This window comes from Neolamprologus brichardi, chromosome 13 (assembly GCF_056152115.1).
Source record: "Neolamprologus brichardi isolate AB-2024 chromosome 13, ASM5615211v1, whole genome shotgun sequence".
NCBI classification, from domain to species: domain Eukaryota; kingdom Metazoa; phylum Chordata; class Actinopteri; order Cichliformes; family Cichlidae; genus Neolamprologus; species Neolamprologus brichardi.
Window position 1 is genome coordinate 13,482,422 of NC_142116.1, and position 21,039 is coordinate 13,503,460.

Sequence of the window (21,039 nt, forward strand, 5' to 3'; positions counted from 1 at the left end):
TAATTTGAAAGAAGGGGAATGAGTAATAGACAGACCTGGAATCGATTTCAGATGAACACAAGTGGGGAAAAATAACCACACAGACAACTGCTACCAGAGAAGTTATTAATGAAACTCACTGTAAAAAAATAAGTGAAAAGCTCAAGCCGAGAAGCCACATTCAAACAATTCTAACTTCACTACATGGGCTAAAATGACAGTCTGTCACAAAAATCACAGCATGATACTCTCAGAGCTCAAACACACAAGTAGATTTTACCAGAATAAGTAGCATGTGGAGTCATGAAGCCAAATGCACAAATTAATACACTTGTTTGAGAATATTTTGCTTGTGATTAATGTTTTCAAAAGGTCTGAAGACCATCAACCCTGAGGAGTCAGGTCATCAGTTTAGATAGTTTAGATGTCCGTTACCCCTCCAGGGTGACCATCTGAGGCTGTGACAATCAGACGGTACTGGTCAGTTGTCTCTCTGTCCAGAGGCTTGTCCAGAAGTAGAAGGCCAATCCTGTGGAGAGGGGTCAGAGAAAAGACTTGTATTACTTTTATAAAGGAGGACACTTTGATTGTAATTATTCCTTCACTTTCTTTTTGTGTCAGATCATTAATTTAGGGAAATATGTTGGATATATCACTTAACAACATGATGTATGTCTGCATTTCATTATTTGCATTCATTTCGAAAAATAAGGGAAAAAGAATGTGGGCAATGATCAAAAAGAATGAGTCTGGGATGAAGAGCAGGTGTGAGCTTAAATGCTCCCACTCTGTCTTTCTCTCTGTAGCCAGTCTCTTGCTCCCAAAGCACACGGACAGGCAAAGATTCATGTTTCCCTTCTAATGACTGCAGCAGACACCGAGACCCTCCTGCTCGTTCACATGGTATAATTTGGCACTCTGGCATTCCAAACACAAAGTGTGGATGCATTCCCATGCAGAGCACTGAATTATCTTTGTTTGCACACAGGCACACAAGACGTGAGTAAGTGCAGCCATACAAAAACACACAGCATGCACAAAACAATTCCAGTGCCACACTAAGGAGAGGCTCTGCCAGAACTGCAAAAAGGAAGGAAAGAGGAATGCATCTGAACGCACTATTAGATTAATGCCCGTTGCAATTCCCCGCTGTCCCCATGCTCCTTCACATTTCTAATTTAAAGCTCCTGTGGCCAAGCAGTCCAAGCAGAACCTGGCTGCTACTTTTCTACTGCCTCTGCAGCCCATAACTGTGAAACTATAGACCCTCATTTTACAATCTGACAGGCAAGTACTGACACCTCCATCAACACTGTCTATTTTTCTAAGTACTTGCCCCAAGGTTATAGTGAACACACTGCTTTGAATCCACCACACCTGATGATCGGTGGTTCAAAAGGCCAAATACAGTTTTCTAAAACCACTGTAAAAATGCAGAACAGCTTCCTTCGCTGGCTGCTGTGCTCATGTTTATTTATACATAAGCTGGAGAGGAGAAAATAGCATTCTATTCTGAATGAAAGCACAAGAAACCATGATGTGTGACAGTGAAGATATACATTGATAACTGTTATTATTATAGTGATAATGATGATGATCTTGATGGTTATTAAGACAAAGATTAAAATGATTAATTCTGCTAGCCTGGGGAGTTTTTTTCCTCACAGCAGCTAAAGTATTCAACTACACTTGAGCGGCTGGATCTGAGGGGTTCACTGATCATGTGCGATAGAGCCCTCCCTCCTCTCCCCAGCCAACACAAATGAAACGATGCTGTCAGATCTATGGGACACTGTTAACAGCATCATCTAGAGTGTCAGCACTGCACTTTAGCAGCTATCTAAATAATAAAACTAACATCTTTCACTTTGCTCTTATCATGACTCTTTATGGTAAACTGTACTTGATGTATAGTGTCTATCTGGCTAGGCAAGGAGCGGAAAGGCATAGAAGAGATTATCATCTAAGCCAAGATGAAGTTCATTCATGCCACAAGGAGAAAGTTAAGCTACAGCTGCTGCATTGTTATGTTTGTTGTTTGCACAGTGCTGTGCAAAAGTCTTGAGCCACCCCTCACTTCTTTACATTTTGCTTCAAGAAGCCAGACTCAAGTGGCCTTAGTTCTCTTTCAACCTATTTTCAGTCCAGTTCTTGTACCTGACCATTTTCAGAGAAATGTTTTCACCTAACACTGACCTTTGAATCATTCAAGCGTTCAAAAAGGCATCAAGTCAAAGGAAGATGAAGCTGTGTAATCTACACAGACAGCTGAGCAAAGAACCAATTTGAAATCGTATCTTTAGGCACCTTGTTAGAAGCAAACTGTCACAAAAAACACAATAACGGTTCTCATGTCTTTAGTTGAATCTATAAAAATATCAATGACAACTCAGTTTGACAGGCATAAAAAAGTATTTTTACACCACAAATCATATCTCAGCATGGTGTTCCTAAACAGTTTGAGGAAACTGGACAAAAGAAGTGGCAGACTTGCAAAACTATGTACAGTACACTGAAAGTCATGTGTTTGACACAGGCATGACACAGACCTGACAGATGCATTTTGTACATCAATTGAAGCGAGCTCATTGGAAAGGTGGCTGTCAGGAAGCTATTATTAAGAAAGGGTGACAGGAGAAAAGACTGAGGAAAGCCAAATTAAACAAGTACTGGACTTAAAATCAGTAGCAAAGGGTCTTATCAAGCGATGAATCCAAATTTGAATTTTTTGGTTTATATGTACAGAGGTTGTCAGGAAAGCTGTACAACAGTGAGTGCTTGCAGCTATCTGTAAAACATGGCGGAGGCTCAGTTATGGTTTAGGGCTACATTTCAGGTAGTGATGTTAGGGATCTTGCTAAAAAATCAACAGAATGATGAACACAGAAAAATACCTTATACCTAACGCAAACCCTGGAACACTGTCAGGCATGGACTGGCATCCCCAGAGCCCGGACCTCAATGTCACTGAAGCAGCGCAGCATCATTTTGATAGAATTTTTGCCTAAGTTGAGCTGAGGACAGTTCAGGCTTTGTTGAGGAGTAAAGATTGGTCATGCCAATATTAACTGAACAAGCTAGTTAGGATTTGAAAAAACTGTATTGTTTTTTTTAATAAATTACTGCTACCATTTTCCAAATTTTCCAACAAACTATGATGAATGAGAGGTGGCTCAAAACTTGCACAATGTTGTATTTAAAACTGAGTCTGATTACCATATTGTGCCCAATGTTAGTTTCACTGGACAGTAAAAAAAAAAAGAAGAGTAATTTCACTTGATCCCCTCCTAATTTTGGTTTCAATTCCACTTTGAAGCAACACACTGAGCTGCCAACTAGAACACACTGCAAGTATCAAAGCTGGCATAGCCTCCAGGTTAGGTTTTTATGACTCTGAGAAACTACAAAAAGAAAACTGACTTCAAAGACGATGTTGTAATCAAACAAAAGTAGGCAGGGTCAGAGTACTCAAAGTAGCATCAAGATCTGCAGACTGAAAACCCACAATAAAATTTATATAACGAATATTGTTGTAGCTGATTAAATACTGATATTTGATTTTTTTTAAATTTTATTTGACAGCAATATACTGGCCCAAATGTAAGACGATCTCAAACACTGGTGCTTAAAAGATTTATGATCAAAGCAATATGCACCGAGACAGAAATTTTACATTTGAAATCAACTCGTCCGTTCTTTCTAGTGGAAAATCTAGACATAACAGTAAGTGAATATGAAGCATTTCCACCTCCTTTAGGGGTCTCTGCCCCATTTATAAGAAAGTTCTTACTGGAGGGCTCATTATTCATGCAAGCTGGATTGAGCCAGCCTTCTATGTAGCCTGTTATCTGAACATGCAGCAATGCAAAAATCTCTTCACTGAATCAAATCTGAGTTCTGAGGGTTGAAAAATTAGAGTGTGCAATACGCTCTGTACTGTAAATTGCACACTCGTCAGTTGTACTAATAATTTTTTTGATTCATCATGTGCTATATCAGCACTTGCTTGCATTTATTATACTGATAGCCTGGTGAAAGCCTGTGATGTGACTGTAACATTTTGGACACACGAAGAATGAGGTAAATGGAGATGTGTCTATTTATTTTAGCATGATTTCTGTCATATCTGGTTTAGGAGATTACAGTGCCAGTGGCAAAAATAGCGATCCCTTGCTATTTTGATTGTGTCACCATGTTTTTGCTTACCGTGACTAAACCACACAGCAAACGACTCTCTATAAAACCATACAATTTTAACACCGTGGAGCAAATTAAGAGTGGAGAAAAGGTGGCAATAAAGTACTGCAACACACCTTGTCCTTACCTAGCTGGGAGGTTGAAAACGCAGACAAAATAAGCTTTAATCAATTAGTGAGACACATGTCTGGCAAGGCCCTGCATTTTCAGTCTCCCCATGTCTCGTCACTCCATATTTCTTGTTCGTTTATAGATGAGAAAAGCACTCAGCGCCCACAATATTTTATGCTTTTTGCTTGCTCCGTAGAAGTAGGTGAGTGAGTTTTTTGTATGCTAATGTTGAGATCTCTCCAAAACATGTTTGCTGTTTTATGATAATTTATTAGAAAACTGATTCTTGTGGACTGCAGCCTGATGGCTGAGCCATTGCCACCACACCAGCTCGCTGCTCCTTCAGTCATATGAGCTAAAAACCTTTTCTAATTATTTTAGCCGACCTTGCTCTGCAAATTATGGAAGAAATAGGCTGGCAAGGTGAGAGCACGTGATCGCAGCCTTTGTGGGGTTCAAAATGTCCAACAACAACACTCTGAAGCTAGTCAGTGATCTAATGAATAGCAGTGAAGCGTTTTCCAATTCAAAATTTTCTAAACTAAAGACTGCATTCCTCAGTACAAATGCTAAACCGAGCAAGGTCTAAAGTATATAAGCAGAGTCTCTGGTTGAGAAATAGTCACCTCACTGAGCCTCAACTGGTAGCTTGATTAAATGGTACAAATATGAGCCAATATGTGAAGGTTAGTGCTTCAGGCTGTCCTTTTAGCACTTAATTTGTTTGCAGTTTTCTTCTGTATGGAATTGCCTTCGTATTTTAAAATAACAAACTCCAGCAAACTCTTTGAAAAAAGTTCTCTCTCTATGAGAACATTTGACAGTATAATTAAAACCAATGAATGCCAAGTGAGCTTCTATATTCCTCCATCACAAGTGCACATCTGTCACTTCACTTTATCTTCCCATCCAAGTCATTTGCTGTGTCCATTGTTATTGTGAAAGCCGTCTTCAACGGTTGTCATGCTATTTACAGCATGTATAGCCTTTGCACTCACAAAGCAATTAAAGCCTTCCATTAAGTTGCCATTTTGCTTACAGATCACTGAGTAAATATAACCTCTAATATCAGCCTTATTGCTAAAAATCAAAAAGTCAGACACAATCCCATCTGGACTTACGTTTCAGTGAGGTTAAAGACCTTCTGGGAATCCCCGCTCAAAATGCGATATCTGATCGGATCGTTCTCTCTGTCTATGGCCTAGAGGAAGAAAAAAGACAACAGGAGTCTGAAGGCCATATGCTGAAGGGTGCAAAACAGGACAGCTGAGCTAAAAGGATGCTGCACTGGAGTGAAAGCAAGCATAGTGCATGATGTAAAATGTCAGTAAAAAAAAAAAAATCTGTTGTCTAAAGTACAACATATACTGACACAGCAAGTCACACCGATGCCTTGTGTGAATTTGTGACTCACCTGCAGATTGAGCAGAATAGCTCCTATCCTCATAGCTTCACTGACTTCTAGGCTGTATGTCGGGAGAGGAAAGCGTGGTGGACTCTGATTGTTGGGTGGCAAAACCTCGATGTTGACTGTTGTGATGGAGCTCCTGGCAGAAATACAGACACCAACTGACTTTCAGCATTAGTTTCTATTTGACCAACTGTTGAGCTGTATTGACCTCTTGCCCATAGTGCAGTCAAATAGGTTAAATAAACACTGTATTTACTTTTTATAAATACTTTGATTTAATTCTTAAAATGGATTAAACTTTTTTTTAGTATACTCATTACTCATCAATGACAAAGCAAAACAATTTTTTTGTTAATGTAATAAAATAAATACAATTTAATTTTATACTTGGTTGATTATTATTGGCAAAACTGCTCCAACTCAACTAGGTTGGATCAATTTTATTTTATTTTATTTTTTAATGTATTAGATTTAGATCCAGACTCTGGCTGCCTATACTGTGTTGTTGACTTGCTGGCCTTAGGGGATGAAATTAAGGCCCAATTATTCCTTGACCTGTGTGGCCATATCTAGGAAAACTGTTGGTGGTTCCAAACTTTTTCCATTTGATATTGACAGAGAATACCATGGCCCTGGGCAATTTCAATTTTTCATGTAGCCTTCCTACATTTGTTCCTATACACAATCTTACTCATCAATGACAAAGCAAAACATTTTTTTTGTTAATGTCATAAAATAAATACAATTTAATTTTATACTTGGTTGAAATACTTTTTTCCAAACTTACTAGGAATTTCTCACATTATTATTGGCAAAACTGCTCCAACTCAACTAGGTTGGATCAATTTTATTTTATTTTATTTTTTACTGTATTAGATTTAGATCCAGACTCTGGCTGCCTATACTGTGTTGTTGACTTGCTGGCCTTAGGGGATGAAATTGAGGCCCAATTATTCCTTGACCTGTGTGGCCATATCTAGGAAAACTGTTGGTGGTTCCAAACTTTTTCCATTTGATATTGACAGAGAATACCATGGCCCTGGGCAATTTCAATTTTTATGTATCCTTCCTACATTTGTTCCTATACACAATCTTGTCTCAGGTTTACAGTCATATCTCTGTATTGGTTTTGTCTCTCACATCAGGTGTCAGACTATATATAGATATGCGAATGTCTTATTTTAATTACAGGAAATACAGTCAATTCAAACTCAAGACATAGTCAATCATCAGTTAACAAATTAGCTAAAGAAAGAGTTGAAAGCAACTCAAACACAATGTAATGACACATCAAAGTTCACTTGTATTGAGCTTTTACTGCAGAAATGTAGAAAAGGAGTTTTGGTTGCACTGGTTTTTCTTTGTGGTTGACAATCTTATAATGAAAAGTGCATTAAGTGCATCAAGTGTATCAAGATCAAGGCTCTAATGATTGCTTAAATTCGTCCGCCTTCTTAGTTTTCATCGAAACATAAAAGTGTAACTGATTTTAATTGTTTTGTTTTTTTTCCAACATGTCTTGTTGAACTGGTACTTAACTTTTACTTACTTTTACTAAGTAAAAGCCTAACTGTACTGAACATGAAGTCCTACGAGGAGTAATTTTGTCACCATGTTAACCAGTTGGTGAATATCTCTATGACAACCTTTCTTTGACTTAGTGAAATCAAAACAGAAACACATTACAGCCTCTTTCACAACATTGTACAAATTGAGTGGCGCACTGAAACACTGAAATTATTTCCCTTTGACAGCTCCAAGCACACATTTAAAAAAAAAGAAAAGAAAAAAGAAAAGGAAAAACTAAAAAGATAGTTTAACCACAATTAGGGAAAAGGATACATTCACTCAAAGTAGCTAGTCCAAATAATTATTTTTTCCATATTTCAGCCCCCAAAAAACTTTCTGGGTCATTTCAAGCCATGTTGTGAATTACAATGAGTTCATATTCAATTAGATAACACTGGCAAATCTGTTCATCCAGATGGCTTCGGCTCTATGAAACTGCTTTTCATTCTGAAAAGAGAAACAAATCTGCCTTCTTTAAAAAAAAAAAAAGAAAAAAAAAAAAAAAAAAAGGTACAGAACATCAATCACAATAACAAAACTACTTCCATCAATGTAGAACTCTTCAATGTTTAAATAAATCACCTTCTCTGGGTCTCTGGTGCATTGTCGGAGGCCCTGACAGTGAGTGTGTAAGATCGCCCAACAGTTAAAGTGACACCAGGTGCCACGGTGATGCGTCCAGTGCGATTACTGATGATGAAATCTCCTTGGGCGCCAGCCAGTATCTCATAGGTCACCAAACCATTCAGCCCTTCATCTGCATCTGATGCTGTCAGCTGAGAGAAATTAGGGAGATAAAAAAAAAGCTACACATTATACACACAGTGCCTTTACATTTTCCTCTTTTTCCCCTTTGCTTTACACCTCCCAGAAATATGTTTACTAAACCAGTCAAGCAGAAAATATTTCTCAGTGGGTGGGGATTGTGGGTGAGGACCTGTTTAGCAAATAAGTTGCAGAGGTATTCCCAAATATAAATATATTTTTCTGGACAATATCATCTGCATTATGCTTATTTTTTATTTTTATTTAACCTTTATCTGTACAAGTAGTCCCACTGAGACTAAATGTCTCACAAGAGACACCCGTTTCAGTTGTTAAATGTTAAAATTATAACAATAAAAGAGAAATTGTCTATTGTTTACAGTACAGCCATATCAAAAAACAGTGATGATTTCACAAAAGGATTTGTATGTGTTAAAGTCTGTGAAATGACAAATGCATAGATAAATTTACAGGGTCTGCATTTAAGTAAAATCAAATCTAAACAATTTTGGTTTGTTTAACTTAATGATGAGCAAAGTTGCAAACTACTTTCACTACTTTCAGCCTTTCATATAAAATATGGAAAGCTATGTTGACAGACAGGTGACAGACATAGTTCTTTTGGCAAGTGTGATGGAAAAAATGATACGTAAATATATCATTTATTTCTTGATCCCATATCAAACAAATTAAGGAACCACCCTTTCCTTCAAGGAAAATTATTTAGGGCATCCCGCTGCTTGTAAATACGAGCCCTCATAGTGTAGTTGGCTTCATATCTTTAGGGCCTTAAAACTTTAATCCAAGTTACCATGACCTCCTTTTCCATGCTCCTGTCATTGGAGTAAGAGCTGTAGCATCAAATAAGCAGCAGAATCCTCAGGGGGCTTCAGCTCTCATAAATGGCTTATAAAAATCGGTTAAGCGGTCATACCAGGCACTCTGTGACCCCTGGCCTCATTTCAGGGAGGGTGAAACGGCTGTTTTTTAAAACCGATTAAACTTGACCTTTTCAATGTCTGACATTTTTTTTCTCTTTTGAGGAGAGGCCGTGCTGAGTGGACAGATCAGCTGAAAGATGAAAGAATCATGCTCCGACTATCAAATGAGACAATAAAATGATAGAACTCTTACTCCTCTGTTGTAGCAAAATGAGGTTATGGTTTATGTTTTGAAGAAGTCCTCTCCTATGCCATAAGTTTGAGCGAGCTGTAATTATGACCTCTAGTTAGCTTTTGAAGTTAAGCGACCTTTAGCGTCCCTTTAAATAAGCGCATGTAAATTATTAGCTAGTGTTGTCACCTTCACTGGAATGACAGTAATTTCCACAGGCTAACTAAATATTGCCTGAGCACTCCCTAACGAATCTGTTTTTGTTCCTACCCAGAATGAAACAATGAATGAAAAATGTCCCTTTCAGTAATGCCTACACGAGTCTGCTCAACGTTTATCGTTTTCATGCACAGATGTTAGATTTGGTTCTTAAGCATACACGCATAACAGAAAAGAGGGAAGTATATCATGACCTTTAAAACCAGTGCACTAATGAAATCAAAAATGAACAATGTTCCTAATCCATAAAGATAATCAAAATGGACTAAACAAACAAGAAGAAAATTGTGTTTTATAAGCAAAATACGTAAGCGGGGGGGTTAATTTACGGTCATCACGAGTGCCTTCCACTACGAATGAACCAAGCTTGTGCACTGAAGATATAGATAAAAGCATTGTCTGTGACTTGTCTGACAGGACTACAGATGAGATGAAGGGCACTATTCCAGCACAATGCACTGGATTGTTGTGGTTATTTGTTTTGAGCATGAAAGAACGTGCGTGAGAGGGATTCTGTGTGATGAGGAAAAAGATGGAGATGTAGCGTGGCGTGCTGGTGCAAGAGGAAAGAAGCAAAAGAATGATTGTTGGATTGATTACCTGTAGCACCGTCTCCCCCGGCTGCATGTTGGTGAAGACTTCAACACTGTAGGAGACCTCTCCAAATGTGGGGGTATTGTCATTGGCATCAATGACCAGGATGTTGACAGTTACTGGCCTGCTCTGCTGGACGCCATCTGATGCCACCATCTATAAACACAAGAAAGAGAAATACCTAATAAAGCGTACACAAGTGAAGTCCATTTTCCTCAGATAAATCATAGATAATTGATTATTTTATTCAACTTTAGGCTTTCACTATTTGATAAGCATAAGTGTTTCCTTTGTATGCGTTCATTTTTCTTTCCTTTGACATTAGAAAAGTGCTTAGAGAAGAAAAGGGAGTGCTCGTCTGAAGCTGCCTAAAGGACAGATTGCAAACTGAACAAACCACATGTTTATTTGTCCCTGGCAGCTCTGATCTCCAGTACTTGGCGATGTAGAAAGAAAATGGACTGAGCAGAACAACAAGTGCAGTGTAGGAGAGGGTAGATCTAAACAACAACTGTGGCAGCAGCAAGAAATACATGTTTTGACGCTTTGCACTAAGCGTCAAAATTGAAATGACAAATCCTGCTGGTTATACTGTATATCAGGAGATTGCTTTTAGTAGCAGCTAAACACTCACAGCGAAGGTGTTGAACAGAAACAAAGGATAACATATAGAACCGTGCTTTTCCATCCTATCAAACTGTGTTTCTGTTCTTGAGCCAGAACTGAGATGCCAAGAAGTTTTAGGGAGACAAGAAGGAAAGCAGATTTGGATTTACTGAGACAATCCATACTTATACATACTTATATAAATGTGTATGTACTGACTTATGTAAACCATGTCATGCCTGACTAATATGTTTACTATGAGAAGTGGATTAAACTGATTCCAACTGAGAGGACCCATTTCCGAATGCAGAGGCCAGTAAAATAGACAAAAAAAACTTAATGAGTTGATTGAAAAAACAAAACAAAAACAAAAACAAACAAACAAAATTTTTTTTTAAATATATAAAAAAAGAATCTAAAAAGAAGCATGAGGACTAAGGTATAAAAATGAAGGGCAAATAACAACAAGAAAGACATGAATATATATTCTGTATTGATTGTAAATGAAACACAGATGGGTTCCCAATAAAACTCATTGGAAATCTAACCTTCAAAGCAAACAAAGCAAACAAAAAGAAATAACTTAAAAATTAATCAAATCTATCACAAAAGCTAAACATGAATATAGCTTGCTTATTGCAAGGGAAACTAACTAGATAAACATACATTCACATAATACTTTACAAACATATGCACAAAAATGTTTTTTTCCCTAAAATCTTGGATACTATCTATACCCTACATCTAGAGTACAGTTTAATATAAATTGGAGTAATAAATTTGCTAAATAAATTATCCCTGAGAAATACGAACACACACACATTAGTCAAAGAAGTGAATCAATATGTTTTTCAAGGTTAGGTAGAAAGTTTTATAGATTCTGATGAACTCATATCCCAAAAAAGTTTTAAAAGTGAAAAAGGTGAAGCCTGTTGTGAGATCAGCCTGAGACATACCTACAAAGCTGAAAACCAAATACTACATAAATATTTAGCATTATCAATTTCAAACACTATAGAGGCAGACTCCTTCAATTTTGAGTGTTCAGATATTAAGGAGGAGGATCCTGATGGTAGGCAACAGTCCATTTGTTTCATCTTGGTTTCTCTTCCCAGGTCCCTGTTGGGGGCAGGGACTGGAACTGGATAATGAGAGGTCTGGAGTCATGTGTTGTTGGCTTGCACTATCCCCATTGCTGCTTAGAGACCCGCACTGGTGGCACTCTCCTTGTCCACATAATTTTGATAGCTATTCACCCACTTCTAAGAAGGCGGAAGATCTGAGAGGCACGGTAATGCTGGAAGAACACTGTGTTCCTGCCTGCGGTCTCTTAGGTGGTGCCAGGAGATACCAGCCATACGGTTCCTGTTGACTTGCTTCACAGAGCTTTGGCCTAATTTTTCAAACCCCCCAAAAATTAAGAATACCAATATCCCACTATGAACCTTTCACTAAAGTCCACAGGGATAGAAAACAGGGCTGTCCTGTGGTGCTCCTACTAGTCCATGACATGTTTTCATCCAACGCCTTAGTCTGATCCAGAGGACTGGGTATAACCAACATTTCAAGGTATGTAGATGAATATCTACTGTATAGCTCTGTCAATAATTCAGCTTTATGGCAGGAGTCACAAAGTAAATAAAAAAAATTTCAAGAATCTTTCCCTAAAATAATGGGTTTTTTTTTGTCTTATATAAGAGTGAGTTCCTTATTTGTGTTATCAGGCACAACATTATGTTGTACTATGAGGGAAGACAGGAGCAAGGTTAATATAGCAAAATATTTCTTCTGAACCTACAGTAAGAACAAAGCATTGAACAAAAGCAGTGTCTCCTGTGAGCTCTGGCTCATAATGTCTTTTGCACAACTAACATTAGGCAACAATTTGTCCACCACAGAGGACAATCCCAGGGTAGGTTGCTGTCAAAACAGCATTTATCTCACTGGTTGTGTGATGCAATCACAAAGGCCTAGAGGCCACAGCCGTCCTTCATACTTCACATCTGCCTTATTCTCACCAACAGCTCTTCAAACAAATGGGTGGTGCAAATATCTGCACAGTAGAATCATGGGCATCTTTGTGCTTGGAGTTCTATCAGTGCACTACATCTGAATCCGTCTGACTCAGTTTTTAAGCATAATACACTGTGTTGACAAATCTGGCACCTTTCTGCATGTGCGAAGAGCTGTTCCTCTAATCCAATCATGGATTAGTCAGGTACATGGTGTGTAAAGTACTGCTGTCCTGCTGTAGCAGGTGTGTTGTCTAAATTTCATTCAGTTTTTTTCCACATCACAGGCCTGACTTATCCAAATGACAGCTTATACAGGGGTTAGCTCAAATGAAACAAGATTTATTAAGTGGTCTAAACCCAGATTCTGTTGTGGCAGATCACCAAACCAAGAAGGTACTGGATGCATTTTATGACCCCAGACAGCCAGAAGAAGGGACATCATGGTATCTCTTTTTAGAAATTCAATTCAATTCAAAGACACATTCCTGCCATACTGAATGTCTGAACTCATAAACAATTTAACAATTACAACACCACATAGAACAATAGTAGAGAAAACTCTTAGCACCCTGTCACCTAAACTAAAATGTGTGTAACATGCATACTTGTCCAGGTGGTAATAAAAACTCCTCACGCATTCAAAGGCCACAATCTAACATGTTAATGTAACAGCTCAGACATGTTGCCACGTGATAAACCTTTGGATCAACAAAGACTAGACAAAGAAAAGTTAAAAAGACTTTTCCTTGAAGCACAAACCTCGCTTTCATTCTAAAGACGGAATTAAATCTTACTTCAAGTAAAAAAAAAGCTGCCAAAAAAAAGAAAAAAGGTTGACTTTTAGTGATTTTCTATCATGGACCTTACTATCAGTGTTTTGCAGACACAGGTGAACACTTCCATTCACCCCCCTCCTCTATTTCCCCACTGTTTGTGTTCCTTGGATATATTCATTGTACCTCGATCAGCTCTTAAATACAAACTTGTAATATTTACACATATATATTTAATTTTTTAACATTTTTTAATCTATTTTTTATAAGGCACCCAGACACAATAGTGACAACATCACAGTAGTGGTTAGCAGTGTATCTGTATAGTTAATTTTATTTATATAGTGCCAAATCACAACAAAGGTCGCCTCAATGCACTTTAAACTTATAATAGTCTTAATTTCATGATATGAATACTTCATGTACCACTCTACTATGTCAGTGAGCAGATAAAAAACAGCTTTTCATGAGGCTTCAGTGAATTATATCTTTGGACATTCAATGTACTGAATAGTGTACTGAGAGGAGACTTGTATTAACTTCATTTGTGAAACATAGAGCTTTAATTAACTACACCACTGAAATGCATGCTGGGTAATGCTAGCTAGCCAAGCAGATCTAATGCTACCCGAGTAAAGACTAATAGAGGATGGGAAAAAAAAAAAAGAGACCAAAGATGGTCCAGAATATTTTGCTGCCAAAAGATGAGCTGTGTTTTCCAACCACAGAATCATTTGTGCCACAAACTTTAGAAAAATAACTCCAAATGGAGTTCGTTATAAAGTTGCACTTCAAAGCTCTGCTGTGGAAACATTAACACCAGTGAACCATACACTAAGTCTGCAGCAGAAAAACATGGCATTAAGGGAAACAGAAAAGCATAACAAGCAGCCTGTTAGGTACTAATCTTACATTAAAGTTTATATTTTATATAGTCCTGACAGAAAAACAAATATAAGCCATTATAAATCTAAAATGAAATAACCACTTATGGAAATTATTACTATTAGTAATAATACTACAATTCATAAAGTGAACAAGAAAAAAATATAAACAAAAGAAAACAAACAAACCCCAAAACCCAGCGTGATACAAAGATCACATCACATCATATTATCTCAATTTAGCTCTAACAAGCCACTAGCATCTAATGCTTCCCTGAACCTCATCTATGTGGTAGTCGACATGGCAAGTCATGGCTCAAGTAGCTGGAGCCTCGAAGACTGGTTGGGCTGTCGACTTACCCCGTGGGTGTAGTGAACATGCTTGCCTTCTACTGACTCACACAGCCCTAGACTTAACGTGTGCTGCAGGTGTAACGAGTAAAAAGACAAACTGTGGTGCACACACGCTGCCAGTAGCCAGTGGCACATCCTACCTTTTTAATATAGCAAAGCAGTAGAAAAGGTGTGTCCATTAGGGTTACAGCAGCATCACTGTGCTGCAGAATTTATTTTATTTGATATAGTTTATTATTATATTATTTAGAGTTTGGACAATTCTTACAAGCTTAAGGTCTTGTCATTTTTCTCATAATTTTTTTTTTTAAGTAGTCTAATTCTCCAGACTTCTTCAAGGATATCCTAAAGTTCTTCTTTGGTGTTGGCTGCCTCTTGTTTTATTTTCAGTTTCAAATATGTCGAGGTCCAAGCTCTGGAGAGGCCAAGCCATGACTGACGATGTTCCACTGTGTGTTTTTCTATCCAGGTATGCTTTTACTGCATTGGCAATGTGTTTGGGATCATTGTCATGCTGAAAAATGAAGCTGTTGCCAGTCAGATGCTTTTGGTATTGCACGATGGATGAAAATCCAACAATACTTTTCTGCATTCATAATTCCATCAATCTTGAAAAAATCCCCAATGCCACTGTCTGAAATGCAGCTCACAACTGTGACAGAGTCTCCCCTGTCTTTTATAGATAGCTGCAGACACTCGCTGCTGACATTCTCCATACATTTTGACAACAATGAACAAAAAATTTGAAATTTGGATTTGTCACTCCATAAGACTAGTGACCTCTGATTTTCAGTCCACATCATGTGTTCTCCTCTGTTTTCTGTCTTTAAGAATGCCTTCTTGACAGCCACCCTTCCACTAAGACCATTTCTGATGAGATTTGGCAAACAGTAGATGGACCAATTGAAGGCCCGAAGTGTCACTCAGGTCATGTGTCAGGCCTTTGCTGAATTTGTTCCTATTTTTCAAAGACATGACTTCCAGATACTACTCATCTGCTGTGGATAGTTTTTATGCCTGCCACTTCTCTTATCCTCCACTTGTCCAGTGCTCTTAAATTTTTAAGGGCACACCTGCACACCATGCTGAGTTTCTGACAAAGGGTCCTTTAGGAACTTTTTCATTCAAAAATAAACGTTTATGTCTGTCAAATGGTGTCACCTTTACTATATTTCGTAGATTCAAGAGAAGAAATGGGAACTTGAAGCGTTTTTGTGAGATGCTGCTAGTAACAAAGTGGTTAAACATGCAATTTAAAATACATTTTTATTAAGTTGTCTGTTATATGTAGATATTTTTTAAAAAAAAAATATCTCTTTAAGTATTTTATTGTTGTTTTTAAATTACTGAGTGATTTATTGTCAAAATGGTCTAAAAATGGTCAGGTATAAGGACTTGGACTGAAAAAGATCAAAAAGCAGCCAATGTTAAAATAAAAACTTTCAAAAGACCCTCAGAAAGCCTGGAGAACTACTGCTCAACACCACTAAAAACTACCAGCACCTGCCTGTGCAGTAGATGAACCTATGGTATAAATGTGAAAATCCTAGGTGATTTTCAGAAAACCTGACCTCTGACCTTGAGGTGGAGATCAACGGGACTCAAACTTGTCTGAGATTTCAGTGGCAGCACCTATGGTATGAGTTTGAAAATTCCAGGTGATTTCTTGAGTTATCCCATCATAAGATTTTCAGAAAACTTGGCCCCTGTCCTTGAGGTCAGAGATCACTGAGATTTGAATTACCGCATTAACAAACTTGGGTGTCTACGCCTGCTGGCCTGCGTGTGGCGACAGTACCCCATCAGCCTTTGATGGCTGAGGGATAAAAGGTCCAAGAAAGTCTGGCTCCTTAGAAGCAAAACATAATGAAAAGATTGGTGGTTCAAGACATCTACACGGTACTGAATATTGTAATAACAGTACAACATAGCACCCCGATAATCAGTGACATACATTATGATGTAATAAAAAAAATTAATTAAAAAAACAAACAGAAAATGAATAAATGAATAAATGAAACTCACTAAAAATATATCTCTAGAATTTATTCAAAACCTTTATAGCATTTAATGTGCAACTTGTCTGTTCAAGTGAAGAGACATGAAGAGGACGTTACCAAAAGATAGCAGAACAACTGCTTCTAATGATCCGAGAAGGGAATTTCTCTCTTTTACATGTGATACTGAATAAAGATCTTTCTACAAAGCTGTGCCAAGCATGGCTATCTAAAAAACGCAACACAATCAACCTACAACTGACAGCTTCTCAGCATCTCTGTAAAGTGTTGTCAGAATGGATCTTGAGCTCAAAAGCATTCTTAGCACTTACCAGCTTTTAGGCTTCTCATACTCCAAACCAGAGAGAAACCAAAGAGGATAAATAAAGCTGAGCACACATAGCACAAAAGGGTCAACAACGCACACACATAATAAATAAAACATTCCTTCATATACCGCTGGTGCTGATGTCCAAAGCACTTTCACCAACTCAACCAAATCCAGCACTACACCAAAATCAACAGCACACAAAATTATCCCAGTTCAAACTTCTGCGGTCCCCGGGGAAACATTTCCAGCAAGCTTGCTGTAGTATCACTGCTGGTTTGCTAATACCCCTGGATAAACAAGTTACTACCTCTCTAAGCCAAAACAGTTAAAATTGGTGAACCAGACTGCTAATGTGAAATTAATAACAATGAAAACATCAGATAAAACATAGCTGTGGAGCTCAGTGAGACTGAACCATTTCATATGATATACAAATTACAGGGTTCCAATAAATTTGAATGACTTGTATTGTGAGTCAAAGTCAAAAAGAAGAAAAGAAGAAACAAGAAAGCCAACATGGACAGTGCAAACAATATTTTGATTATGATCTGCAGGGCTCGCAAAATTTCAAAGTCCCTGGTAGCCCTTCGGGCAGGGACTCTTCAGTTTTTGGAAGCCCAAAATAAATTTAAGTAGCCCGAATAAAAAAGAGAGCAATTTTTTGATTGATGTTTTGTTTCGTTACAATATTATACTTTAATGTATAATATTGTAACGGAAACTAAACATTAATCAAAAAATTGTTGAAAAACAAATTACAACACTGTATAAAAATTACAATCATCAACTGAAATACTTGGTTCTAATTGAACAGAAATTTCTATGAACTTGTAAGAACTGTGTAGAACATGAATCAGTCTGTGTCAGATCCTCAATCTGAAATTTCCACTGAAGTCAGGGTAAGAGGCAAGTGGAACCAAGATCTAGGCCATTTGCTTTTTGAAGTTTGCAAAGACTGCTAAATTGTGCCAGTGGTAGTTCACTCTTTGCAACATAGCACGCTGTTCTAAACAGATTTTTCAGGTTTATTTTTAGTATGTTATTTGCAATTGGTGTTTGTTCTGGGAAAGATATTGCAGACTGAGCAATAATGCATTTCTTGCATTTCTCATGGGTTCTAATGGGGGCCTTTCTTAAAATTACTGGTCCCAGTAACAAAGGCGCTTGTCGACTCAGAAATCGAGGGAAAACCAACAACACACCCGGCAGAACATTATGTTATTTACACGGGTGCACATACGTGGTCCGCATGTGCGCATTCGCTGTCAAAATAAAAGACGTGCACCAGATAAGAAGTTGCAATGCGCGTTTGCGTCCATATAAAAGGCTGTTTTTGTCCGCTAGAGCGGGATTTTCACAGCACATTCTGCACCACATCTCTGTGCGTTCATCATTTGTTTGAAGCCAGCTCACCTCCTGCAACCACTTTTCCGAGAATACGCGCTTCTTTTGTGGTTCGGACTCCTGACATTTCTTTGGAGGTGGAGGAACACCAAAGTAATTGCTTAAAGGAGCTTCTTCGACATCTTTAAGAGTTCTAAACAAATGTCTGTCCTCCTCCAGAAAATCTTACGTATGCAAACACGCGTTGCAACTTCTTATCTTGTGCGCGTTTTTTATTTTGACAGCGAATGCGCACCTGCGGACCACTTATGTGCAGCCCTGGTTATTTAGCTCGTCATATTGCAGCCACAGAAATTCTTGTGTCCATGAAATCATAAAGCTGCACTTTCTTTTTGCCTTATAGTCTGATTTGTCATAACTTTTCCGTTTTGTCACTTCTTCACCCTGACCTGTCTTATTTGGCTCAGCAGAACTAAAATATATATCCTGCTGCTTTTACACACGCACTCACATAACGCTCAGCGATTCTCTGCGTGATCAACCTCTCACACGTTTAAGCTGCGGGAGATTTCACTTGTCACGTTTGATAGTAAGCTAACGATTGATAAGACGATGTCAGAGGAATTGGTGCGCAAATTATCATCACTCACCAATCAGTACTGTCGCTCTCTATACACAGTTCGCGCAATTGCAAAGTGAAAGCAAAAAACAAGCGCAAATTCAAACGCGATTGCAATATGTCACATATTGACAGTGGCTCACCGATGCCAATGACATAATTACCCAGCTACATTTCCGAAAGAATGCAAAAGCATTGACATATATTTTTCCTTCCTACAATAGCCCGACGGGCAGGGCAGAGATAGATTTTGGTAGCCCGACTGGAAAAATCGCTAGCCCCGGGACATCGGGCTAGCAATTTTGCAAGCCCTGATCTGAGAGCCAGAAGCATTTTGTCTTGTCTTTACAGTTTTAGGAAGTGGCGTGCAATGCAAGAAGGCCAAGAAAGACAAGAAAATAATTCAAACACAAGTAACTTATGGAGCTTATTCATATACCATATACCTGACTACATTCAGGAGTAATAGAGAAATCTATAGCAAATAAAGAAGAACAAAGGGAATAGAGAAATAGCAAGACGAGAACTATTACAGTTCTAGTACAATTTAACTTTTGGTGAAATACTAATTATTAATGGGCAGATCATTACTTAATAACAGGATAATTCTACATGTATAGTTAATAACACTAAGCACACAAAAGATTAAAGATAAAATACAAATGAATTATCAGTTTTCATGGCTATTTTCAAGTTTCAGAGTACAACTCTCTATTGAAGTTTTCTGTATTTGCAGGATGTTTTTCTTGCTTCATGGATGATGCTAACCTGATCAATAAGCTACTTGATTTTGTTTCTGATTTATCTGGGATTTGCCACCCCTAAAATTTTTCTCACATTACAGTTTATGTGTATAGTATTAAAATCTATGCATTGTTACATAACATTAAAATAAACATGCACCACAAATCTTACTGAGCATACAAAACTGATATGCCTCTGGTCCACTGTTGGATGGAAATGTATAAGTGGACAAACTGCCTCACTTCACTGCTATGGGTTCACTAATAAAGGTCATATTGCTCTGGAAGTGTCAGGTCAGCTTTGTATCTCCAAGTGCCTCTTGGTACATGGCTAATCTTGAACTTCTATTTAAATACACAAAATGGAAGATGTGGGTCACAGTGCTGGAGTGCAGTTGTGAAGATAGCTACACCGAGTTGTGGGCCTACCGTGAAAGTATAGACCATCTGCTTTTCCCGGTCCACAGGTTTGAGGAGCCTCAGGTAGCGGATTATCCCAGTTGGGGTCAGGCTGAAGATCACGGTGTAGTCATCCAGGGTAATCGTCACCATGGGGTCTTTTGTCTTCCGAAAGAAAGATATACAAAAAAAGAAACATGTTGCCATGGTGACATGACTGTTTAATAATTTATTTTTCCAAGGCCGCAGCTGTGGAGCTGAGAAACCTATCAAATGGTACATTTTGATCTGCCAAAGAGTTGGAAAAAGTAATCTGTTGGCAGGTCACCCATCTTTCTAGAGAAAATAGAAGAAGGCAATGAGCCATAAACCAATGTCTTTTTAACATGCATGAAACACTCAAAGAACCCCACATCTTTATGAATGTGACTGTATCAAGAAAGCAATAGAAAGGTGTCTTTACTAATTACTACACCTGTTCCTTCAGGGGGAAAAAAATTAAGCAGGCAGGATATGGGGTTTTCAGCTTTTGGTTTAAGGTTTCCAGATGAAAACAAAAAGCTTGACAAACATTTTGAAAAAGAGCCATTTTGATAACGGTGCGTCATCACTGCTGTGTTAATACAACTGTGGTCCACTGCTGCAAGTCGGCTTCGATTCACATCCATCAATGAGTCCTCTTAAGAGAGTTTGGTAAACATCGGGACTGGGTGGCTTATTGATTTTGTTATCTCTGTTTCCACTTTGATGTGTTAATCTTCTGCAAAGACTTGCTATGTATTGAAAGATGAACTAAAGGTAGTAATCATTTGTTTTAGCTGCGTGTCACTGTGCGAGTCTAACAGTGCAGTGAGTGAGTTAGTGTTCTCCACTAAGGTGGATGCACACACGCACGCACACTTTGTAAGCTGTTAAAGAAACGGTTAACACCCCACACGGAAGAATCAATTTGTAAAGTTTTGATTTTAGAAATGCAGAAACAGCAATCTGCACATTAAAAAAGACACTCCAATCAA

At 38.1% G+C, this 21,039-nt stretch overlaps 1 protein-coding gene across 1 annotated transcript in view; it reads right to left on the minus strand.

Annotated features, from left to right (window-relative positions):
* Positions 1–21,039, minus strand: part of LOC102783075 (protocadherin-15) — a 165,202-nt gene that overhangs the window by 71,864 nt on the left and 72,299 nt on the right. The window contains exons 13-18 of the mRNA XM_087850190.1: positions 20,054–20,188; positions 9,965–10,114; positions 7,850–8,043; positions 5,702–5,834; positions 5,409–5,488; positions 415–508 (exon numbers count right to left, since the gene is read on the minus strand). Of these exons, the coding sequence (XP_087706316.1) occupies positions 415–508; positions 5,409–5,488; positions 5,702–5,834; positions 7,850–8,043; positions 9,965–10,114; positions 20,054–20,188 (786 nt within the window). The remainder of the gene's footprint in view (positions 1–414; positions 509–5,408; positions 5,489–5,701; positions 5,835–7,849; positions 8,044–9,964; positions 10,115–20,053; positions 20,189–21,039) is intronic.